At 51.2% G+C, this 25,840-nt stretch overlaps 1 protein-coding gene across 4 annotated transcripts in view; it reads right to left on the reverse strand.

Moving 5' to 3' along the window:
* LOC113594491 (uncharacterized) overlaps nt 1-25,840 on the reverse strand; it is a 563,365-nt gene that overhangs the window by 442,444 nt on the left and 95,081 nt on the right. For 3 of the 4 annotated variants that reach the window (XR_008294754.1, XR_008294752.1, XR_008294753.1), the window contains one exon: nt 1,484-1,779. Coding sequence is in view for 1 of the 4 variants with exons in the window: in XM_053213785.1 (XP_053069760.1) it covers nt 1,762-1,779 (18 nt within the window). In the remaining 3 variants the exon portion in view is untranslated. Of the gene's footprint in view, nt 1-855; nt 1,780-25,840 lie in introns of those variants that run through there. The other variant, XM_053213785.1, reaches the window with a different exon arrangement.

The following is a 25,840-nucleotide window of genomic DNA, read 5'->3' on the forward strand; positions in this document are numbered from 1 at the left end:
CCAAAGCTTAACAGCTGAAAACAAACATTGATCATCTCAGGTTCTGTGGGTCAAGAATCCTAGCACAGCTCAGCTGGTTCCTGTGGCTCAGGGTCTCTCAGAAGACTGTGACCAAGCTGTCAGCAGGGCTAGAATTCACTTCCAAGCTCTCTCCTATGGTTGCGGGCAAGAGGCAATTCCTCAAAGACTGTTGGTCAGAGGGCCTCAGTTTCTCCCTGGCTGTTGCCCAGAGGACACCTGTGATTCCTTCCTACATGCACCTCCCATGGAGCAGCTCCCAACGTGGCAGCTGGCTTCACCAGAGCAGCTGAGAAGAACCAGAGAAAGTGGGAATGGGGCAGAAATCACAGACTGTCTGTAACCATATTTGCCTGCTTGGGCCGCCGTTGCAAATACCACAGAAACGCATCGTCATGGTTCCAGAGGCTGACAGCTCCAGATCAAGGTGTGAGCCGGGCTGGTTTCTTCCGAGGGCTGCGAGGAGAATCTGTTCCATGCCTCCCCACTGGCTTCTGGTGCTCTGCTGGCAATCTTTGGGGTTCCTTACCTCATCGACCCATCACCTCACCTCTGCCTTCATGCTCACCTCGGGCTCCCCTGTGAGTATGTCTGCCTCTGTGTCCATAGTCCTCATTTGTATAAGGACACCAGTCCTACTGGATTAGAGCCCACCCTAACGACCTTCTCTTTACCTGACCTTGTGTGCAAAGACCCTATTTCCAAAGAAAGACACTACGTTCTGTGGAACCTGGGGGTAAGCCTTCATCATACCTTTATGTTTCTGGGGGGAGGGGGCACAGGGGGACACAAATGAACCCCTAAGAGTACCCCCATTTTGGCAGTGACACCCCAGAGTCTATTTATTAAAAGAGAGTCACGAGGTCCGGCCCGCACCCCGTGGCTCCAGTGATCACCATTTTCTGACACAGCCACACGTGTCTGTAAACATTACATGAACGAGTAATCCACCTACTGTGCTTCGGCTGTAATTGTTTGTGTATTTGCTTCTCTCCCCGCCCCAGCCTGTGGGCTTCCGGGAAGCAAGAACCATGCCAGATTCATCACTAGAACATTCTAATACCTAATACGAGATGTGATAGGTACCCAGTCAATATTTATTGAATACATAAATAAACAAGTGAATGAATGCGAAGCAGATAATGTTTCTCTTTGTCAAAGGGAGCAATTACTTCTAAACTCTGTATCAGGAGAGCATCACAACAGGCCATTGCCATCATGTCTGGGATTAAATGGATTCTCCTCCAGCTTGCCCAATCTTAAGTATCGATCAGAAAACTAAACACTTGTTTATCTAAGGGGAAAAAAGCAACATCGTCTGCATACAAAGAATTCGCGGGACCAGTCAGATGTCTGATGAGCAGTCTTCCCTGCCATTTAATAAGACTCGCGAGATACATCTGTTTCAATCACTTTGATCAGAACTGAAAACAACCTCAAACATTCTGCCTAACGCAGCACCTACCTGACAGGTGTGCAGAGAGCGATTATATTGTCTCGTTCGTCCTCCGAAGCATTAATGAGAGACGACGACGACCACGACGTGACTGGCAGCCTTCGATGCGGTGCCTCAAAGGGCGTGGGGGAGGGAGCAGATCCAGCAAACAGATCCCCACAGAGAAGCCGCTGGATGGTGGGGGCAGAGCCCACGTGGCGGTCTTGACTCGGAGGAGAAATGGGGGCCAAGGCCAGGACCTCAGTTGGGACCTCTTCCGGTCACAGGCCAGGTTCTCACAACGGGAATCAGGCGCTTGGGTCTGTCTGCAAGAGAGTCAATTTGTCAGATTAAAATAATGACCGACAGGGGGCGCCTGGGGGGCTCAGTCAGTTAAGCGTCGGACTCTTGATTTCAGCTCACGTCATGATCTCATGGTTTAGGAGTTCGAGCCCCATGTCGGGCTCTGTGCTGATGGTGCAGAGCCTGCTTGGGATACTCTCTCTCTCTCTGTGTCTCTGCCCTTTCTCGATCTCTCCCTCAAAATAAATACATAAACTTTAAAAAAAATAGAATAGAATAGAATAAAATAAAATAAAATAAAATAAAATAAAATAAAATAAAATAAAATAAAATAAAATAAAATAAAATAAAAATAAAATAAAAATGACCAACAGCACACACATGGGAAGCACCTGTATTATTCTGGGAGGAAGTGTTGTGCCGCGAGGCGTGTGTTTGAATCCTGTCCTGTCCCTTGCTAGTTCTATGATCCAGAGACGTCTGCCTGAGCCTCAGTCTCTCCAACGGTAAAACGGGGACATGGTCCTCACAGTAAAGTGTTGTGGACGTCAGCCCGTTATAACATCCGCGAAGGAGCCCAGCACAGCCCCCGGCTCACAGGCGGGTCTCAGAATACACTGGGTCAGTCAGCTTCCTTGCTGCGTCGGTCAAGCTGAGCATCGGCTTGGAAAGTAGCTCGACAGTGATTTCTAAATAACTATTTTCTGGGCCAAATGACTAGAGAGAAATCGGCGTGTCTGTTCCATAGAGCTGTGTCTTAACCTTGCTGCTGTGGTTTCTCGAGCTACGTCCTTTGGGCGTGTGTGTGTGTGTGTGTGTGTGTGTGTGTGTGCGCGCGCGCGCGTTTGCATGAACATGGATGTGCATGCATGCGTGCGTGTCCATGCGTACTCACATTTGCACACACACGTGTGTGTGCTCAGTTCCCAGAACTCCAGTGATTACCCGTGCTGTCAAAGACTTTGATAAAGTATTTATAAAAGCAGGGCAATTGGGGGCGCCTGGGTGGCTCATTGGGTCAAGTGTACGATTCTTGATCTCAGCCCAGGTCTTGATCTCAGGGTCACAAGTTCAAGCCCTGTGTTGGGCTCCATGTTGGGCGTGAAACCTCCTTAAAAAACAACAACAAAAAAAAAAGCAAGGCGATTGGGAGTCTCTAGGGGTTCCATTCAACCCACTAGACAGAAAAATCATCTGCTTTATCCATCGTTCGTGAGGGATATAGTGCAGCGCTTAAGAGCACGGACTGTTTCCCAAGGGCCCGAGTTCAAATCTCTGCTCTGCCACTCTGTTTGTGGGACCGCTCCTCTGTGACTTGCTTTCCACATCTGCAAACTAGAAATAGCAACAGGCCGCCTCCTAGGGTCTCTGTGAGGACTCGGTGAATTAGGCTTTAGCAGAGGCATCCTGGTCCCCACGTAGCCGTGTCCCGCTCTGCGTGGAGGAGTCGGGGCAGAGCACTGTCTGTGTCCCTTCAACGTGCGTTTGGGGAGAGCCATTTCCGTGGCACCCAGGGCACAAGCAGGGCAGGTTTGGCAGATGAAAATGAACTGATGAGTAAATGCAAAGAATTGCACCTGCTGTTAACAGAGTCCACGGAGAAAGGGAAAGACCAGTCTAGGTGTTAGCTCTTAACAGACGGACGCTAAGTATTTGGAAAGGGGGAAACTATTGGAAAGTGATCCCCTCTGTCTTTCGGCTGGGCCTTCGGATGTTCTCATGCTGAGCAGGGATGAATAGTTTACGGAGACGGGGAAAGAGCTGTCCCCGGCAGCGCGCTAGAAGCCCGACCGCCAGCCGGCTTCCCCGTCGTGCCCGAGATGTGTCTGCTCCCCACAGGACGCCCACAGGGCCCAAGACCCAGGGGCAGCTGTGCCCTTCTGACCACCCCCAGTGCAAAACTCCCTGCAAATGCCTCCTTCCTCATCTTGTCAAAATCCACCTCCTGCGTGACTGGGAAGCTGTCAGTGTGATCTATAACCCCCAGGCAGGCCTGGAATATGAGCTAAATTGCCTGAGTCACTAGCAATGATAGAGTCATTCTGCAGGAAATTGGAAATCAATTCTTGTCATCACTGTACAGAGCTCCTTTATCAAGAGATCCAGCTCACCACGGAATGTAACCAAGAAGGACTTAAAGGCTGATAGGGCAACAACAACGGGAAAGGGGGGTGTGTGTGTGTGTGTGTGTGTGTGTGTGTGTGTGTGTGTGTGTGTGTTTATCCAAAAACGTATCAACATCCAAGGATAGTGCCAAGACCCCTCCGGCCGGCAGAAGAACTCGAACTTGGCGTCCAGTGGATGGAGACGTTGCATCCTACATGCGCACCTGCTCTAAAGTCACTCGAAAATGAGGTGCTGTTTCTGGAGCCCGTGCCAGGCCCTCTTCCACAGCGGACCACGGGCCACCGCCTGCGCGGTGCTGGGGCAAAACAAAGCACCTGATAACAATGCTGCCTCTTTTGCAGGGTGCTCGGGGACACCCCGACGGAATTCCCAGCACGCTGTCCCAACGGACGGCACCGAGGGTTGTGGCTTGCTTTTGATTTCTGGTGGGCTTGGCTTGTACCGTGCGGTTGTTCTGAACTTTGAGAGGCAACAGGGTCTGAAAAATTATCCAAAAGACCTGAATCCAGGCTCTGCCTTTTCTATATATATATATATATACATATATATATATATATATATATATATATATATATACACATACTCGCATATATAATAGAGAAAGAGGCGATAGATTTCTCCGAATCTCATTTTTCTGTACTGTTTATAAAATACGGAGAATAGCACACTTAGGAGAGTGAGCACACACGGTGAGTTTACATAGGGAGAAGAGCCATGTAAATTTACAAGGTTACACAATGAGTGGCTCTCACACTGACGCAGACAGATAGCCTTCAGACCAACGTGCAAACTGTGAGCCCCACGGAGGTGAAACGACTTGCCTAAAACTAGTTGGTGTCGAAAACTAAAAGCAATAGCTAACGTTGATTTCAGGTGAGAGAACACTTGCTCACCCAGAACAAGCAGAGGGGAGCAGGGTCAGGGGACAGACAAAATGCCGGAAGGAGGGAGGGAGATGCCAGCTTCTGTTCTAGAAGGAGCAGGGTCACGGGGATGGAAGACTGCATAGGGAATGCAGTCGATGGCATCGTAATAGCGTTGTGTGGTGACAGACCGCAGCTACATTTGTGGAGAGGATAGTATAATGTAGAAACTTGTCGAATTGGGGCACCTGGGTGGCTCGGTTGGCTGAGCGCCTGACCCTTGGTTTTGGCTCAGGTCATGATCCCAAGGTTGTGGGATTGAGTCCCATTTCGGGCTTTCTGCTGAGTGTGGAACTTGCTTAAAATTCTTTTGCTCTCTCTCTCTCTCTCTCCCTCTGCCCCTCTCCCCAGCTAGTGCACTCTCTCTCTCTAAAAATTAAAAACAAAAAAGTTGTGGAACCTGAAACTAATGTTAACGTTGTGTGTCAGCTACACATGACTTAAAAAATAAAATAAAATAAAATAAAAATGTTTACTCATCCACAATGGATTTTTGGAACAAGGATCCAAAAAGTCCTCTCGGCATGCCTGGGTGGCTCAGTCGGTTAAGCGTCTGACCCTTGATGTCTGCTCAGGTCACGATCTCATGGTTCAGGAGATCGAGCCCCACATTGAGCTCTGTGCTCGCAATGTGGAGCCTGCCTGGGATTCTCTCACTCCCTCTCTCTCTCTGCCCCTCCCCCGCTCATGCATGCTCCCTCTAAATAAATAAATAACTTTAAAAAATAATAAAAATCAAAAGTTTCCTCCTTCTAAGGAAGGCATGTGGGGAGCATTAGGTAAGAACTCACAAATTAGGGACTCGTGACCTGGCGCTCTTCTGCACTGGGACTTACTCCTGGTTTGCAGAGACCTCTGGGTGCCCAGTCTGACTGGGAGTCCTTTCAGGAAGGAGGTGACACCCATATTCTTGAGCGTCCGCGTGCTACGCTATGGATGAGGACCATCGAGGGATGCCCAAGAAATCTTGGAGGAGGAGGAGGAAGAGGAGGAGGAGAATGGTAACGCAGTGTTTCAATTCCTCATTAAATGCAAATACTTGTAGGTCTAGTGGAGAGGCCAGGGCTAAAGGTCTCAAATTCGGCAGACGGCACGGCCTGACTGCGGTCAGTCACGTAGGTACCAACCCCAAAAGCTGTGACCACATGGTTGTGCGTGATGCCGGGGTCTCAGCCAAGCAGCTGGAAGAAAAAGAGACCAGTCCGCCCGGGGAGGGTTAACCGAGGCCCAGGGGACAAGGTCCAGGGCTGTGGTGAACCGCAAAGTGCTTCAGGAGAGCACAGAGATCCAAGGGAACCCACCCAGGGGGCGGGACCCTGCTGAACGAGGCCGAGCAGAGGTGACGCTCACAGTCTGGAGGCAGCGTCTTCCTCATCCCCGGCATTGCCACTCCCAGCCCACAGCCCAGGTCCGTGAGGGAAGCCCAAGGGCAAGGGCAGTGGTAATAAAGAATGCGGTTCAAGGCGCCCGGGTGGCTCTGTCGGCTCAGCGTCCGACTTGGGCTCAGGTCATGATCTCGTGGTTTGTGAGTTCGAGCCCCGCGTCAGGCTCTGTGCTGACAGCTCGCAGCCTGGAGCCTGCTTCAGATTCTGTGTCTCCCTCTCTCTGCCTCTCCCCCGCTCTTTCTCTCTCTCTCTCTCTCTCTGTCTCTCAAATAAATAAACACTTAAAAAAAAAAAAAAAGAACCTGGTTCCATTTTTGATGTTACACTCACGTTCCTCTTCCTGCTTCTGCCCCGCATCGGGGCACTGGGATGAGAAAGCCCAGGTCCTCCCCGCTCTGGCACAGGTGGGAAGATCAACCCACAGACGCACAGGAGTTCTCACTCCGTCCCACCCCCGACCGCCTGCGGGGGACTGAATCGAGTCCCTCCCAAAATTCCTAACCCCCCAGGGTGATGCTATTTGGAGGGGAGGTCTTTGGGAGGTGATGCGGTCAGGAAGGTGGAGCCCCCCGTGAATGGGATTCACGACCTTGTAAAAGAGACCCCACGGAGCTCCCTCGCCCCTTCCGCCCCGTGAGGACACCCCCAGGAGATGATCGTCCCCGAGCCAGGAAGCAGGGTCTCACTCCCAGCACCTCAGTCTTGGACCTCCCAGCCTCCAGAGCTGTGCAAGGAAATTTCTGTCGTCCGAGCCACCCAGTGTGTGACGTCCTGTACCCAACTGTCGCCACCCAGGCTGGCCAGGACACCACCATAAAACCCCCGAGCCGGTCGTCTCGCATGCCATTGCCAGAGCAGATACTGCCCCCAGAAGGCCTCATGAGGGGATCAATAAGTCCTTTTATATTCTCTTAGTACACCCATGGCACCCTCAGTCTCAGAATCGGAGCCAAATCTGGGGAGCGGATGGGCCCATCCCACCTTTGCGGAGTGGCTACAGGTGAAAAGTCCCAGCGACGATGCCTGACCCCCATAGTCCAACCAGCTAGGGCGTATGGCCCGGAAACTTGAATTCAAGTCAGAGATTTCTAGCCAGACTGACAGGGAGCAGAGGGCGGGAAAGACTAACCTCGAAATACTACGTAAAAAACCCTCAGCTCCCACAAGACCAATGCCTGCCCCCACCCTCTGGTGCTCCGGGGCTGATTCAGGCATCTGCAGGGCTGGGTCTACAAGAAGAAGGATACATGCCTCCCCCAGAAGGGACCAAGGAAAGCAGGGGCTGATTCAGCACAGCGTGTTCATTTAAAGAAACTCCCCCTCGAGGGAAAACCTGGGCTCTGCAATGCAGTCATGCCGTAAGCTGAGCAGAAACCGTAGGTTGGCTTCCCCTGACTATTCCCGGTCCTGGGTTTCTTCCCTCCCTCTATTTCAGAAAGCTAAACTGTTTTCTATCTTGAGTCTCCACTTCAGCTAAGAATGACGCAGTGACATAGCTCTGGACAAGGAGACAGACACAGAAATTTTCTAGGGACGCCGGCTCCTCCAGGTCCAAAGGAGGAAGCCCACCAAGAAGAAATCCCTTCCTCCTTCTTTCCGCCTGGAATGCAGGTGCAGAGCGGTGAAGTGCAGCAGCCACATTGTGACCACGAGGACGGAAGACGCGTGCCAGGGATGATGCGGCAGAATGATGGAAGGACCTGAATCCTCCCCGGATTGCTCTGTGAGCTCCCGATTACGTGGGGGAAATACACGCTGGGCTTGGTTCAGCCACTCTGGTTGATTTTCTCTCACTCACAGGCACGCTTGAGTAAAACTTCTGGCACATCAGCAAAGCTGGAGGAGAAATCCACTGATGGTCAAGGGCGGAGGCTTAAGCATCAGCTCTGACAGACCTGAGCCTGTGCCCCATCTCTGACTTCTTACCAGCTGGGGGGACTTGGGCAGGCTCTTATCTCTCTAACCCTTCGTTTCTTCCTCGGAAAAATGGATGTGATAAGAGCGCCCTTGTCAGATAAATACAAACTTAAAGGCAGAGAGGGCAGGCCCAGGGCTTGGCACAGAGTAAGGCCGAAGTAAATGTGGATTAATCCAGTAGAACTGGTTGTTTCAACACGGTCAGTGCCCCATCTTTCTTGGAGGAACAATTACAGATAAACTAACTGTACCATTTCTTTCTTTTACTTTTCAGCCATTCCGGGGCTGCTGTCACGTGCTGCTGTGATTTTCCTGTTCAGAGGCCAATGGGTCACATAAACGGATCTCAAAAGATTCGCTGAGAGAGAGAGACTGAAACTGTCAGCTGTGACTCCTTCCTTAAAACTAACAGCAGAGACAGGTCTTTAAAAGGACTTCAAGTGTGTCCCAAGAGGAGTGTCAGGATCAAGTCCCTGTGTTCTTAGAGACACTGGACTGGGCCGGTTTTCCACTTAGGAAACAGAGAGGGAAATCTGAGGGGCAAAATATCAGAGAATCCTTCCCCGGAACTCTCTTGAGAAATCTTTCTAGCCGATAATTGAGGCTTGCCTTCTGTAATGAGCACTGAGCTTTAAATGCAAATCCACTGGAGACAGAGATACATGAACTTCAATTCTCTTTAAACTATAGATGACTGGCATCCGGGTATTTCCCGAAAGCAGGGCTTCAATGCATCAGGGCCCTTCCAGAAAGCAGTGGCAGAAAAGACGAAACGTGAGTGAGAAAGAGGAGGCCAGGGGCCCAATAATATACTTGGTAATGTTCACAATTTCGCCAGGAGCCAGTCCTCCATATGGATGCCATAACGAACCCCGAATAAGGCCTTCTGTCCCCATAGGGGACAAGCCCGAGACTCACTCCTTCCTTCTCACCCAGAGATCACCAGCCAGTTGGGCTCCAAAAGAGCCACTGGAAAATGAACAAGTCAGGAAACGACAGATGCTGGCGAGGATGTGGAGAAACGGGGACCCTCTTGCCCTGTTGGTGGGAATGCACACGGGTGCAGCCGCTCTGGAAAACAGTGTGGAGGTTCCTCAAAACATTAAAAACAGAACTACCCCACGACCCAGCAATAGCACTGCTAGGAATTTACCCAAGGGATACAGGAGTACTGATGCACAGGGGCACTTATACCCCGATGTTTATAGCAGCACTTTCAACAATAGCCAGATGCTGGAAAGGGCCTAAACGTCCATCCACTGACGAACGGATAAAGAAGTTGTGGTTTATCTCCACCATGGAATACTACGTGGCAATGAGAAAGAATGAAATATGGCCGTTTGTAGCAACGTGGATGGAACTGGAGGGTGTTATGCTGAGTGAGATGTCAGGCAGGGAAAGATATTACATGTTTTCACTCATAGGTGGAACTTGAGAAACTTAACACTAGACCATGGGGGAAGGGTTGGGGGCGGGGGGGAGTTACAAACAGACAGGGAGGGAGGCAAACCGTAAGAGACTCTTAAAGACAAAGAACAAACTGAGGGTTGATGGGGGTGGGGGGGAGGGGAAAGCGGGTGATGGGCATGGAGGAGGGCACCTGTTGGGATGAGCACGGGGTGTTGTATGGAAGCCAATTTGACAATACATTATATTTAAAAAAAAAAAAAAAAAAAAGCCATTGGATTCCCACCAGGAAAGTGCCCGGTCACCTCCAAAACACAAGGCGCAGTGAGGTCCACCTTGGGACCCTCACAACAGAGCTGGCCCATGGGTGTGCTGTGGGCCGCGGACCCCACATCCAAGGCCATCCACAGCTGGCTGCATGATGAGGTCCCCTGAGGCCATGTGGCTCTGTCGGGCAGGTGGGGCTGGAATGCTGGAGCATTCATGGACCCTCTGCTAAACCCCAATCCAGGGCCTCCAAGCTCTGGCCCATGAGGCAAGCCTCTCCCCTCTCGAGGGAAGGAATGAAAACAAAGAAAAGCAGAAATCCTCTCTCTAAAGCAGGGATGTGGGGGCACGCCCTTCCCCCCCCCCCCCCCACAAATGAAACATGACTTCATTGGACCTTTTCAAGTATGAAACCGTCTGGGCAGATATCATCATCCCAATTAACAGGTGATCAAACTGAGGCTCAGCAGGTTCAAACGTGCCAAGCCCACTAGTAAACGCGGGCCCAAAGCTCTCGGGAACGTCCACTCTGTCTCTCTACGTAACTGCCCTAAATAGCTCCCACATGCTCCTCACGGGAGATCATGAGGCCACCTGGCCCCTCAACAACAGCCAGGAGGAGGCTTTACATTTTTAGTTAAGGGCAGAGATGCCTTCAATGGTTCCTGAAAGCCCTTCTCTGGATGAAAAAGAATCTGGTTGGCGAGCCTGCCCTACAGATGGCCGCGGCTAAATGGCTAACAGCTTGGGTCCCGCATCTGATGGGAAGCCGTATAGAAAAACAAAGGGATCTTTCCACTTTGAAGGCACCGGCCCGGCTTCGGCACATTCTTTTGCGCCGCTACTCAGGATGTGTGCGATGCCCCCCCCTCGATAATTTTTAGTTGTGTTGTCCTCCAGGATCTTTGAAGTTTCTCTTATGGAGAAAACATTGTCTTCGGTTGCGGGCTTTAAAAGGAATAAATAAATAAGACGCAATATGGGAGCCTTATGATCTTAAGTCTCGCAGCTCGTAAATACTTGTGCAGAAGTAAGTGCTAGCCAGGCCTGTAAGGACTTTGCCTTGTTGTCCGGGAGAAATTAAAGCCCCTCGCGGCACGACCCGGCTACCACGGCTCCTTTGCCAAGAGAAGGAAGCATTCACTGCCCTTGCCAAGGCCTCCAGGACTCTCCTGGAGGGAAGCCGGCGGGGGGGGGGGGGGGGCAGGAAAGAAAGAGGCCGAGGTCAAGGCCACTTCCCCATCAGCTGGAAGGTCCAGATTCATCTGAGAATCGAGGCAGCGCATAGCATCTCCGCCCCCCCATTTCCTCCCAAACACCACCCTCCTCCGGCTTCTCTGAAATCCTATCTTGCACCCAGTTGCAAAAGTTACCTTTTTCAGATGCCACTCCTGACTCAGCACCCCCTTTCCAGGAAGCTTCCCAGCCTCTCAATGGCCCATTGTGTCCACTGGAAACCCTCGGAGCCCATACTGGAGTGCCTTGTCACTTGCCTCCGTGCAGAACCGACCCACTGTGGCCGCCTTGTGAGGGGCCAGCCTCCCCCGGCCTCTGTCACACGTCACGCCCAGCCACTGAGTTTCCAGTACCCTCCTTGTCCCAGAATCTTCAAGGGCTTCTTCCGCCGCTGCGTTTACAAAAATGGTGCCTTTGGCTTGGTGGGGGGGGGGGGGGGGGGGGGAGCGGTCAGGGAGACCTGAGTTCAAATCCCGCCCCTGACACTCCATGACGGCTCACTCCTTTGGCACAGAGTGATTTACGAGAACTAAAACCAATATATAGCACACGTAGAACTTCACACCTGACACAGAGGAAGCACTATGACGCCATGTCTGGGTGTAGAGGCAAAGCGTTAGTTGAATGTGTATCTGTTGGCTGTTCCTTTTGGTAACGGTGCTTAAATGCACGCAGTATACATATTTTGAAGATGCGCAAGCAACCCCTTTCCCCACAAGCACCCTGTCCCCACTCACCTGACATCCCTCCCGTGCCTTTTTCCTTTCTTCCCAAGAAGGCTGCCAAATCAGGTGGTGGCTGTCCTTGCTAGCCTGTCCTTTGTTCTGCGTCCCCCATGCGTGCTAACCATCCCTGCCCTACATCGGGGCACTTTAACGGCAAGGCACACGGAAGCAAGGCCACGCTCATCACAGGGCAGAAAGAGGAGTGTGGGAGCGTGGTGGGTATTAGGTTCGGGAACTTCATCCCAGGAGCTAGGACCCAAGAGATCATCACGAAGCCTGGCTTGTCCCCCAGGGGGGACATGCCAGCTGGCAGGCTGATAGGGCCTGCCAATAATCAGTGCTTGGGAAAATAAAGAAATGAAGGAACAAAGAAATGGATCGCCAAAATCTGGATCTTGCAGATCACAACGGCCACGTTCGACTTCTGAGCGACCCAGAGACATGTTCAGCCGAGCAGATATTATCCAGGTACCTTGAAAGGTGAAGGTCAGGTTCCTTCAGGGAACTTCTCCCTGATAATGTCTGGCGGGAGGTTTGCTCACAGGGGATAGTGGGGGCTCGGGAGGACTGCCACCAAGGAGAGGTCAAGGAGAAGCCCTGAAACCAGGAGGTTAGGACACACACCTCTGCCCTCCCCACCCCCCCCCAGAGCCAGCAATCCAGGTGACCAGGTCTATGGGGTGTGGTGAGACTCTAGAAGGCGAGGCTCGTGTTGCCATCCGGAGGACGTACGATGCAGTTCGGAGGTTAAACGGAGCTGAGGTTCCAATAACCACCCAGAATTAGCACCACACCTGGAGGAACCCAATTCCAGGCCATTCTACTGGCAGAGAAGGTGCCTTCCATTCACCGTGTAGACCAGCTTAGCAGATGCTAGAACTCGTAGAGGGCTTTTTAATGTTTTCTTCCAGTAACAGAATATATCCTACTTACAAAGAAAACGCTCAGATGGGACCGATCCCAGCCCCACCTTCTGGAGTAGTTACGAGACTCAGGTCTGCCTAGCCGCCTCCGTGCCCCTGGCTGCAGTGATTGGTGGGTGGAAGGCCACATGACCTGAGCTGAACCAATGGGAGTCATCCTTGGGACTTTGGCTGCAGTTGTGGATGGGTGAGGTTGCTTTCTTTTCCCGAGGATTCCCCAGCTTTACGGATGATGTAAATCCACAGCTGTTGGAGGCCAGCACATGGGGAGAGGCTGCCTGAGAAAGGAACCCACCTGGGGAAAAGTAACCAGGAAATGAAAAAGAGAGAGACTCCCAATGATTCATGGATTGAAACCCTGGATCCAACCATACCTGTAGACCGTATTCATCTCCCTTGAACTTCCCTGGGACACAAGCCAGCAACGTGTCTTTTTTCTTTTAATTTCGGTTTCTGTAACTTATAACTAAAACCATTCAGACTTAAGCACCTGGCTCCCTGGCTCAGGGCCAGGCCGAGGGTTCATTCTTCAAATGTCTTCATTCTTGGACGTTAAGCAGGATTGGGGCAGGCAGGGTGTACATCTGGAGGACGACACTGCACAGAAGAGCCAACCCCAAAAGCAGGACAGAGGGAGGGGGCTCACAGCACTTTCCAGTTTACATCCCATTGGCACAGTGAGAAAGATCCAGAATTTAGCAGCAGGCAGACTGTATTCAAGTCTCCATCCTTCCATTTACCAGCCGTGCGACCCGGGCTGCTTACTTAATCACCCTAGACCTTCATTTTCCTATCTAAAAAATGGTAACAATAACATCTACCTCGTAGGCTTTTTGTGAAGTTTTAATGAGATCGGGAATATAAAGGACTTGATCCTGTGTCTGGCTCACAGCGGGAGTTTGATAGATGACAGCAATTTTGTCACCGTGGTGTATCTGTCCTCACGCGTTCAGCACTGGGAACAGAACACCATAGATTATTGAAATACGTGCATAAGGTCCTCAGAATTGCATTGCCACTAGTGATTTCAATGTTCCCCTGTTCTCTTTTTTTTTTTTTTTTCTTTTGTAACCACAGCTGCTAAATTGCCAAGCAACCAAATCTCTCAGAGGGATAGCAAAGGAGGGGAGAAATCACAGTGCTGTAGCCTCTGGGTGGTGAATCCTGGACCCAGGGAGGGCACCCAGAGCTGCCTCCTCTTTTTGGCCGGAGAGTTCAGCACCAAGGGCCCTGCCTCATCCCCGAAGAGAGTTCCTGTTCTCTGCAAGTGACACCTGCAAAGTCCATGCCCAGCTCGGGCACAGAGGCAGTGCGGCATAGAGGCATCCACGCTGGGTTAGGATTCTGGACACCTGGGTCCTAATGCTGGGTTCACGGTCAACTGTGCGTGGCTGGGCCTCAGTTTCCCCATTTGTAAACTGGGAGTACAAATCAGATCATCTCTAAGGTCCCTCCCGGCTAGGTGCCTCTGAGTTCATGGAGGGCAGCCTTAATTCGGGATCCCTCTATCTGTTTCTAAACCATGCTCCCACCTCAACCTCCCACAAGATATCCCTTGATGGATTCCACTAGGGGTAAGTTTGGATCGAATCTAACACTGATGAGGCACAGAGCTTCTTGGCCTGCAGGGATGCTCAGGGACGAGAGACTACCAGATGGCGTGGTTCTCAGAATGCCATCCGCAAACCCACAGCATCAGCGAAGTCACCCGGGAGCCTGTTAGAGATGCAAATCCTCGGGGCCCAATCCGGGAGCCTGTTAGAGATGCAAATCCTCTGGGCCCAATCCGGACCTCCTGGGGGTGGAGCCCAGCAATCTGTGTTTTAACAAGGCCTCGGGGAATTGCCATACACACCACGGCACAGACTGTACAAGACCTATTTTGTCCAACACGATAGCCACTAATCATGCGATTTTCGCTAATCAGTGAAAATCAAATAAAACTGGAAAGTCAACTCCTCGTTCACACCAGTTACATATCAAGTGCTCAGGGGCCACGCGTGGCTGGTGGCTGCCATATTGAACGGTGCGGAAATAGAATATCGCCAACACTGCGGAAGGTTCTGTTGGGTAGTGCTGGTCTGGGCAAGCCTTGCTTCTCAGGGTGGGGTCCACAGAACCAGCAGCACTGGTCCCACTGGGAGGTCGTTACAGATGTAGACTCGCCGCCCTACACCAGATCTGCTGGATCAGAACCTACAGCTTCACAAGACCCCCCCCCCCGCCCCGCCCCGAGGAATCGCAATGTGTTGCAAAGTCTGAGAAGCACAGGTTGAACTATTCAGAACAGAACAAAGGGGGGTGACCACCCTAACACTGCCAGCACAGAGTCCGCCAGCATTAGGACAGGACAAATCACAGCCTCCATGAAGACAACATTGGGATGACCACACATCCCGACAACACAATGGCTTCCGGATGGCTCAGCATTACGATCAGTGCAAATCGCGGGCATCACGGCCTCCTCAAAGACAACCACGTTGCTATTTCGATACAAACAAGGTCAAAGCTACATACAGCACACCACAACTGCCGACAGAGGTTACATTATTGCCCTCTGTATCAAAGTCTCCTCGATAGAGGTTACATTATTGCTCTCTGTATCAAAGTCTCCTCCTGACCGCTACTGCCTCCACCTGGGGGGTCCAAACCGGACTTGAAAAAGGGACTTCTCAGGGCGCCTGGGTGGCGCAGTCGGTTAAGCGTCCGACTTCAGCTCAGGTCACGATCTCGCGGTCCGTGAGTTCGAGCCCCGCGTCAGGCTCTGGGCTGATGGCTCGGAGCCTGGAGCCTGTTTCCGATTCTGTGTCTCCCTCTCTCTCTGCCCCTCCCCCGTTCATGCGCTGTCTCTCTCTGTCCCAAAAATAAATACACGTTGAAAAAAAAAATTAAAAAAAAAAAAAAAAAGGAAAAGGGACTTCTCTAGGAACCCATACTTTGAGGAGCAGACACCCTTCAGGACTTACAGCCACGAAGCTCTCGGTGGCTGTGGGGCTTGCCAAGTCTGCCTGCGGTATCTGATGCCCACCAGGACTGAAAGTCATAGCCAACATCACGCTTCTGTGGTTGCCATGGAAAGTCTCCTTGTCAACGTCCCCTGAGCCCAGATGGAGACATCGCTGCTCATCTCGGAGAAGGGGAGCCCACCAGCTTGTTATGCAGAGCCGCTGGGAGGCTGTGGCCCTCCCACCAGGAAGGGCTGGCGGTCCCCGAATCCAGCTCTGATGGGAACATCCACCGACAAGCCCGTCTCCAGGCTGCCGTGCCTCAAGATTACTAATTGGTCTAAGAGAGGTTCCCCAAAGGGGTGTCAACAGCCAAGATGAATGGGTAGCGGCCATGTCTTCATAGCAACTCTGTGGCTGGTGGCTTTTTCCTGCTCCCGTGGCCTCTCGGCTGCACCCTCCAATGTGGCGCCTGGTGCCGACAGCATTGGAGTCATGAATCTTCACAAGCCAGCTGATGGCAGGTTGGCAGGGATGGGCAGGCAGCTTTCAGGGGGTCCCAGAGCAGGCCGGGGCTCCTAAGGCCACTGAGCCTCAGACCAGTCGTTGTGAGTCGCCCTGGACCAGAAAGCCCAGATTCCAAGTACCCCCCTCATTCTCTAGACCCCAGACGGACCCCAGAACCCACATTCCTGCCTTCTTCGCTGATGTACGAACAAGACCAAAGGCTTTTCCCTCAGCCTCAAGTGACCCTGAACTGAATCTGCGTCTTCGGCTCCAGCGTGCCAGGTGGAGGCAGGAAAAGCGCTTTGGAAGGCGCAGCAGGCCGGGAGTCCAGAGCAGGGTCCGAGTGCCCGCCTGACTGCTGGTGAGGCCTCTGCTCACTCACCAGGGAAGGGGAGGTGGGGAACAAAGTGTCCCGTTCCCAATCACCCGCAGGGCGTAGCGGTGAGAAACTGCCACTTCTTGTGTTCTCGAACCCTTGGGTCAGATACGAGGACAGAGCACAACAGGACGCCTCATCTCTGCCCCGTGGTGTCCAAGGACTCAGCTGGCAGGTTGGGGCTGGAACAGAGGGGCTCCTCCCAGGGCTGTCTCCTCGTGACCTCTTGCGCATACAGGCTCCGGGGTCACCGGATGTCTTATGTGTCAGCTCAGGGTTCCCAGGACACGAGTTGAGAGGCTCCCTGCCTGGGACCTGCTTTTCCTGCCTTGATGACCCAGTCTCAGGAGTCGCCCTGCATCGCTTTCTTGGCATTCGTTCACCGGGCAATGAAGGACAAAGTCTGTCCGGCTGCAAGGGGAGGGAAACCACCTCTCAATGGAGAGCTGTCAAGGTCACATCCCCAGAACATACGTACTGGTGTGGCCATCTTTGGAAAATAGACCCTGCCCCAGAATCTCTCCCTGGAAGAGGAAATGCAAGGATTGAGAGTCATGATGACTGTAGTCCCTTGGAGAAGACGGCTGCACTCGTGCCCATGCATTCCACAGGCATCGACCAAGCTCTTTCTTTGTCCTACACACCGCGGGATGCTCTCAAATATCCCCATCCCGCTGGAAGATGGGCAAGTCCCCGAATGCTTCTAATTCCGGGGAGGATGTGACGGGGACAAACAGAGGCATAAACAAGGAGTGGGGTGGCCCATGGACGGACAGGCAGACGGACAAAATAACACGAGCAAAAGCCCTTTGCAAACCATCAAGAGCCAGGATTTGGTGGTAACAGTAACAATGGCAAAAATCCCAGAAAGATGAGAAGACCCTTGAAAATACTCTTTTTTTTCCTCTCTCTCTCTTTTCTCTTTTCACTATTCTTTCCCCAAACCCAAGATCCACTCATTCAATCAGTCAGGCATCTGTCTGACAACGGTTCAGGGAGCCTCTGTTCCATGCTGGACATTATGGGAAACCACAAGATGAACAAAACAGTCTGGCCCTCGAGCGGGGTGGGGGAGGGGGGGGCTGAAACCGCATTTTAAATAACTGACCCAACTGGGGCACAGAAGGAGGAAAGCAGGAAACACCTGCAGGATCATTCCTACCCCCCGCCGGTTTGGGGAAGCCAACTCCCACACCCCCCCACCCCCCCACCCCCACCCCGGGGTTGCTGATCTGCCCTTGAAAGCCCCGGGTAAGCAGAGACCCAGCCTCCTCCTCCGGGCAGGACGCCAGCCCCCAGAAGCACGGTCACTCCTTTTTGGCCCCTCTCCTGGCTCCCGCCTCCCTGCGGGCCTGGCCTCCACAGCAAAGATGCCCACGCCTGCCCCCAACCCTGCCTCCCCACCGCGCGGGGGTTAGCATTTCCTAACGCTCCCTGCAGGGTCTCAAATGCCACTGTGAGTACCATTTGGAAATTGCTTTCTCAAACTGAGCCACCCGCCGCCTCTTAGAAACGACCACAGTGCCATCGTGTGGCCAGAGTCCGATTCCACTCACTGCAAGGTTCCCTCTTGGGCTCCAGGCTGCTTTTAAAGGACTCCTGGGGCTCCTTCGGCGGGGGGGAAAACACCCCCACCTCACACGGGACCTCACTACCCTCACGTAGCCGGAGCCCTGGAAGGGGAGTTCTGGAAATCGAGAGCAAGTTACCTGGAAAGCTGAACCCGCATCTAAAATAAAAAGAGAAAACAAATTGGTGAAGCTAGGGAATTAACCCCGCGGCCACCCTTGTGGTGGGCAGGAAACATCCGGTGAAATGAGAGGGGTGCGGGCTGGAGCCTCTAACTCAGACACGGGTTCCCAGGCCGGGGTTCCATACTTGGAGGGGCAGAAGTTTGCATGGCCGGGTGTCTGCATTCGAACTCAACAGTTTGTATTCAAGCCTCCTGCCAGGGCGGGGAGGCCGGGGAAAGAAGGAAGGAATCCACAGATGTTTACCCGTAAACATGATGCGTATGTTTTTGAGTCTGGAATTTTCTCAACAAACGGCTTTTCCGGGAGAGTTACGACTTTCTAGATTCATATATTCGTCTTTCTACGTTCGTTCGTTTGTTTGTCTGATGCAGTGCCAGGCACTGGTTGTAGGTGCTGAGAATACAAAAGAGACAAAACCTTCTGCCTTCATGGAGCTTGCTTTCTGCTAGGAGGGGACCAACAATACACAAAATGCAAGTAAAGTGCATAATAGCACGGGGCACCTGGGGGGCTCAGTCAGTGAAGCGTCCATCTTCTGCTCAGGTCATGATCTCCTAGTTTGTGAGTTCCAGCCCCGCATTGGGCTCTGTGCCGACAGCTCGGAGCCTGGAACCTGCTTCGGATTCTGTCTCCCTCTCTCTCTGCCCCTCCCCCGCTCGTACTGTCTCTCTCTCTCTCTCTCTCTCTCTCAAAAATAAATAAACATTAAAAAGTCTTAATGCATAACAGCATGGACGATGCTACAGAAAATAATTAGAGCAAAGAAAGACAATAAGGATGGGGGTGAAGTCATTGCACATCGGGGTTCAGGGAAGGCCCAAAGGTGATGCTTAAAGAACGACCCAACAATGGTGGAAATACACCATCAGCTTCTGGAGGAAAAGAATTCCAGGCAGAGGGAACAGAAAATGCTAAGGCCTTGAGATAACAGTTTGCCTGCCATGTTTGAAGAGCACTGAAAAGCCAATATGGTGGGAAGAGGGTGAGTGAGGACACCAGAGGGAGGAGAAGCAGAGAGAGAACGGGGCCCAGATTCTGTAGGAACCTGAAAGCCAGTGCAAAGGGGGGTCGGGGGGTCTGAGGCTGTGGCCTGACTTGCTTGTGGACCTCTGAGCACGCTCTGGTTGCTTCTTTAGGGTAGAAGGAAGGGGGACAATGGCAGAGACAGCTGGAGTAGTTAGAACCCAAGCACAAGAAGAACACGGATCAGACCAGGGTCATAGCAGTGGGACCCTGAGAAGTGACCAGATTCAGGATATGTTGCGACGGTGCGGCCAAGTGCTGGTATCACTGGGAGCGTGGATATGGTGTGAAAAGAGAAAGAGAGTGACTAAGGAGGACTCCAAGGGTCTTAGACTGAGCAACTGCAAGGTCCAAGCCAGGAACTCAAATTCTCCCTCCCAAAAATTGGGAATAAGAGTTAGAGACTTATGACAGTCAGTGGCAGGGGCTGGAGCAGAGAGAAGGTGAAGTAGAGAGAGAGCCTGATGGGCAACCGTGTAGAGCCACACGCAAGAGGAGTAAAAAGAAGATGGATGAGAGAGAGGAACAAGGCAGACACCCAAAGATGAGCACAAATTAAAGGAATCACCTCAAACCTGATAGACGGAGAAAGATGCCCCAGTCCCTGGCTCTCCAGATCTGCTCCAGTGCAGGGCCACCATGTCACACAACTCTGGAGGTCACCTTGCACATCACAGTCCATGCAGTGGTGCCTCTGGACTTGTGCAGTGCACAGCTTGCGCAACCGAACATGGCAGTCCTGTCCCTGGCTGTATTTTACTTCTATAGCCAGACGTCCATGGCATTGTCTGCTGTATCTTCATCATAACCCTTTCCCTTGACCTAGCACAACAGGTTTCTGGTTTCTTCCAAAGAGTTTTGCCCAAAAACAGAGGCTCGGGAGTCAAAGACTGCTACGTTGGGCCCCACTCCCTTGATTGACTGACTGACTCCCAGACCGCCAATATGTCTGTGCTGCACATCTACAGGGAACATGATCCATCTAGGGACACTGAACCTATCTGTTTGAGGCACCTGAAATATAAGTGCCCGTTCCGTGCTATTGTGGGGGGGGTGGGGGGTCCTCTTGAGCTGGCGGTCCTCTTCTTTGATGGAATTCACAATCATGGCTTCTGTGTGTCTGTAGTGTTTGTGCTTGATAGATCTGTGAAAGACAGTACCCTGAGGCTCTCACTAGACGACTGGGAAACTGGTTTGGTGTGAGGCTGAGTTTCCCCTGGGGCCGGGGATTTTCATCCAGGGCCAAGCGGCTGGTGGGTCCCACATCAAGTGGGATGATCTAAATCCCGCATAGACTGTACATCCCTTTAAAGCAAACTCATCTGCGTACATATCACCCTCTTTTCTCTGGTGCCTGGCATCTTTGCCTGAAAGAGACGTAAAAGAAAAATCTATTGCCCGACTGTGACCCGCAACTAACACCTAAACGGGGAGAGGCCGCTGATCAAGGATATTTAGAAATCATTTCCCTCTTCCCATTCTCCTCCCTCTCCAGCTGCCTAGAGCCTGGGGTCCCCCACATTTAAATCTCCAGTTTATCCATGTGGCAGCTCAGGAAAAGGAATTTTTTACCAGCGATCTTATATTTATTCACATTTCACATGCCATCTACATTTTGAATAAAGTATATTCCCCCAAAGAAATTCCTCCATTTATTCTAAGCACATTGGAAAGCTCACTGTTTGCATGCTCGTTGGTTTCCTGAATATCAGAGCGTCTTCTTCCTCTCCAGGCTGCCACGAATGCATCAAGTACTTTAATGCTGGTTTTAATAAAAGGAAAGATCAGAGCGCAATTCAACTGCTGTGGCATTAAGGCATTTGTGTGATGGAGGTAACATTTTCCACAACAAGATACATCTCTGGTTCCTACGGTCGTTGTTAAAACCAGAAATTTGGTTGTGCATTGTTGGGAGCAAATGGCAGGCTGCACACATTGTGGATCCTAGAAACAAAGGAGCGGCGGCTGGTCTCCCAGGCAACGTGACTGTTACGTGGCATCTGGGACGTGGAGTCCCGAGCAGCGATTCTCAGAGAGGTCCCAGACCCGCCACGGCAGCAGCGCCCAGGACCTTGTGGGAAACGAACGTTCTCGAACCCCACTCCACGCCTACTGAGTCAAACACTGAGATCTGTTTCCTCCAGCCCTCCAAGTGAGCCTGATGAGTGCCCAGCTTTGAGAGCCAAAGAGTTCTAGATGTCGGAACTCTGTAAAAAGTAAGTTATTGCTTCAGGAAGGCACATCGAGTTGAGCTGGTTTTTCTAATACATAGTCGCGGTCTCTAACGACAAGTGGATGCCCCCCAGAGGGGTACCTGAGAGCAAGAAAATCCTAACCATACTGTGCTTTGGAAGGGTCTTTTACTTAAAAACACTGGGGAATTGGGTGGCTCCGTCAGTTAAGTGTCTGATACTTGATTTCAGCCCAGGTTATGATCTCACTGTTTGAGGGTTCAAGCCCCATGTAGGGCTCCGCGCTAACTTGGGATTCTCTCTCTCCCTCTCTCTCTGCCCTTCCCCGCTTGCTCTCTCTCTCTCTCTCTCTCTCTCTCCCTCAAAATAAATAAATAAACATCAAAAACATCAGTGAAGTTCCTACACTGTGCCAGGAGGTAGGAATTTGGTGCAAGGAAGCGATGGTCCCTGCGTCTGTAGGAGAGAGTTTTGCAGGCGAGAGCCAGAAAGTCCCAGGGAATAGTTAGATGACCTCATCATTAACTCAGAGATGTGGGCTGACCATGGAATGAGGAAGGAGGGAGGCCTCACTCCGGCTGGGACAATTTGCTCCACAGGGGAGCAAATTCTTGAACTCAGCCTCGAATGAGCAGAAGGAACTGTAAAAGATGACACAACAATTAGCTGTCGGGCAAGAACTACCCGTGGAAAGGGACCTGAGGGGCTCAGGGGGCACGGAGAAGAATGTGGCAGGCCTGGCTGCTCTAAAACCATGCTCTAGCCTCAGGGAAGGGCACCACTGTGTGCGGAAGAGGAAGAGGCGTGCTAGGGAGCTCAGAATGACACCCGGAACGGCCCCACACCCCAGAACCAGCACTCGGCAGCCCAGGGAAGATCTTAAAGGATCACCCGCTGCTTCTCCGGCACTCGCGTTTTCTTTCATAAGATTCCTGGTAGTGTTACACTTCTGCTTTCAGAAGGCCAGCTATATGCTGAGCAAGGCCACCCCCAGAGGGAGACAGGGACGCCGTCATGAGGGAAAGACTGAAAATGAGGGACTAGAAGGTCCGCATCCTGTACCGTCAGGAGACCTTCCTAGCACACCCACCAGATGGCCATCCAGCTCCACCATCTGGCTAAGAAAAGTTGGGGGCCGGCTACGTAATCTCTCTATGCCTCACTTTCTTCATCTGTACAATAGGAATAGGAATAATGTCTACTGAGTTATTAAGAGGATTGCAAGATTTAATATAGAGAAAACACAGAGGACAGTGCCTGCAAAGAGTAAACATTACCCAGGTGTTGGCCATTATCACCATCATCATCATCACCGCCATTATCATCAGCACCATCACCATCCAGTCTCCTTAATCCCAGAGCCTGATCATCGGAGTCGGGAATACCAGGCCAATGGTATGATCCCAGTGAACGGACAAATACGATAAATGTATTTCCTTCACCTCAATCCAATCCCATTTCTCAGTGGAAGCTTGCTCTCCGCCACATCTCTACAAAGCATTTTCTCATCCATGGTTGAATTCTCTCCCTGGTGGGAAGCAGACTCCCTTCCCAGGAAGCTCATCCAGCTCCTAGGTCCAGCAGTTTGACTCTAGACCTTTAATATTTCTGCAATTCCGGGAACATCCTTGCTGACCTCCTGTGGAATTACTTCTGTTGCTTCAATAAAATTGGAAAATGGGCCATGATCGTGCCATTTCCACTTTTTTATGCCAAGACATGTTTTTTGTTCCTTTTCCCATTGAGCGCTGGAGTCTAATTCCTCTCCCTTTGGGTCTGTCCTTAGCGACTTACTTGATCAGTAAATATAGCAGAAGTGGCTTCCACCCAGGTCTCTTGAAATACTCTCAGAACCCAGCCACCACCTTGTGAGAAAGCACAAGAAATCCCATGGAAATGCCCACGTGAAGAGGAACTGAGGCCCCAGCCAACAGCAGCAGTAGAGCTCCATCTGGCAGCCAGCACCAACCCACCCACCATGTGAGTGCGCCATCTTGGAAGTGAATCCTGCAGCTGGTCCGCCCAGCCCACCCCCCCAACTGATGCCGCATGAAGCAGACGTAGCTGTCTCCATAGAGTCCTGATCCCGTCTCAAATCCATGAGCAAAGCAGACAATTGTCCTTCGAAGATTCTAAATGTGGAGGTGATCAGTTAACCTCCAATGAATAACCAAAATATCCTCAAATCACTGAAATCTCTTACCCCTTATCTGAGAAGCCCCCTTAAGCTCCTCCAAATCAAAGCATGGAAGGAAGCCGCTAATAGCTGATCTGAGTTGGCACTGGAAGTTCCATATCATCCTCGCATTGGTTAGATGATTCTTCTTTAGGATGAGGACAACCTTGCTCTCCTTAACTTTATTCATCCATTCAACAAACACTTATAAGTACCTGCCACACGCCAGGCACCATGCCAGAGACTGTGGAAGACAAAACAAACTGGCCAGTGTCTCAAGGAGTTTATGCTCTAATGGAGGAGATCTGAGCCCTCCCACACAAGGCAATGTGTTAGAAGTATTGTGCGGTTCCAAGAAAACTCAGAGAAGGGAGGACGGCGTTCCCCATGGTGGGGATGACAGTGAACTGACGCCACAGGCTGAAATCTGACGCCACAGATTTCACAGATGGAGAAGAGGAGGAAGGTGATGGCGCAGCGGGAATGAAGGTCCACCAAAGAAAGGACCTGGCACCTTTAGGGATCCGTTAGGAGGCTGACAACGGAGGGCGCAAAGGGCATGAAGCAAAACACAGAGAGACGAGGTCATGAAATTAAGTTTGGGTCGGATAAAGAAGGGCTTCGTAAACTGAGTCTGGACACTACCCTGAACACAATAAAGTGCTACGGAGGGGATTTAGGCAAGGGCATAGCAGGAGCAGACTGGCATTTCCCAAAGAACCGTCTGGCTGTAGTGACAGAATCAAATAGAAAGGGGAGCAAGCAAGGGGATCTTGTCAACAGCCTGGTCAGGAGATGAGGGGGTCCTGAAACAGGGCAGTGGAGATGGCAGAAGACATTTATTCGGGGGCGCTTGGGTGGCTTAGTCGGTTAAGCGTCCGACTTCGGCTCAGGTCATGATCTCACAGTTCGTGAGTTCGAGCCCCGCGTCGGGCTCTGTGCTGACAGCTCTGAGCCTGGAGCCTGTTTTGGATTCTGTGTCTCCCTCTCTCTCTCTGCACCCCCGCCCCCCCGCTCACACTCTGTCTGTCTCAAAACTAAAGAAACATTAACAATTTAAAAAAAAAAAAAAAAAAGAAGAAGACATTTACTCAGGAAGTTCACAAGTTCTAGCTGGAGATCAATTGAGTGGGGCAGAAGAAAATCCATCAAGGAAGAAGAAAACCCATCAAGGAAGAAGAAAACCCATCAAGGAAGAAGAAAACCCATCAAGGAAGAAGAAAACCCATCAAGGAAGAAGAAAACCCATCAAGGAAGAAGAAAACCCATCAAGGAAGAAGAAAACCCATCAAGGAAGAAGAAAATCCATCAAGGAAGACTCCGGACTTCTGGCTGGGGCAGTGTCACCCAACCAACCACCAAAGACAACAGGCACAGATATGAAAGGGGGCAGACAGAAGCTCCCTTTGGTCCTTTTTGGACAGGTCCAACCTGGCCCCTGGGGACATCCCAAGCCCTGATTCCACTCCAAATGTTCGAAGACCGTCATAACATCTGCAGCTTCTTGCGGGGGTATTTGCTTGGGTCCCATCATTCCCGTGGTCTTGTTTCTTCATTCCCAAGAGAATCGGAACACACATCTGACTAATGGGGAAAGTCTGTTCTCCTAAACCCCACGCCAAGAAAATCAGACCCTGCGAAGGTTTTTATTATCCTTCTAAACATCTTTTTTAAGGATTACAACATCAGCATATGGGTTGAAAATATTTTTACATACATAAAAGTACAAAGAATTATACAAAAATCACCCACAATCCCATTCTCAAGAGATTGCTAATATTTGGGGGGTATTCCCTTTCAATGTCTCCTCCGTTCATATATATTTGCTTTATCTGATTAATACTATAGTATGAGTATTTTTCCAGGTCTCTCGTATTTCCTGGGAAATATGTATTTTAAATGGCTGTGCAGAGTCCAACAGGGATGGACCTAAATTAAATTAATCCCTCTAATTGGACATTCAGCTGTTTTCGTGTGTGTGTGTGTGTGTGTGTGTGTGTGTTGAGTTTTGTATTTTTGCTGTTACAAAAACCTTATGTCAAGCATGTTTGTGGATAAGTCTTGGGTGTTCTTTTCTAATTATTTCTCTAAGACAGATTTCCTGGAATGGTCCAAGGATGAAAAGATTTGAGCACGTTGAAGTTTCCTTGGCACTTCTGACAGAGGTCCTCCCGAAATAGCAAATGATGGTTTTGTTGGGT

This window comes from Acinonyx jubatus, chromosome E3 (assembly GCF_027475565.1).
Source record: "Acinonyx jubatus isolate Ajub_Pintada_27869175 chromosome E3, VMU_Ajub_asm_v1.0, whole genome shotgun sequence".
Lineage (NCBI taxonomy): Eukaryota > Metazoa > Chordata > Mammalia > Carnivora > Felidae > Acinonyx > Acinonyx jubatus.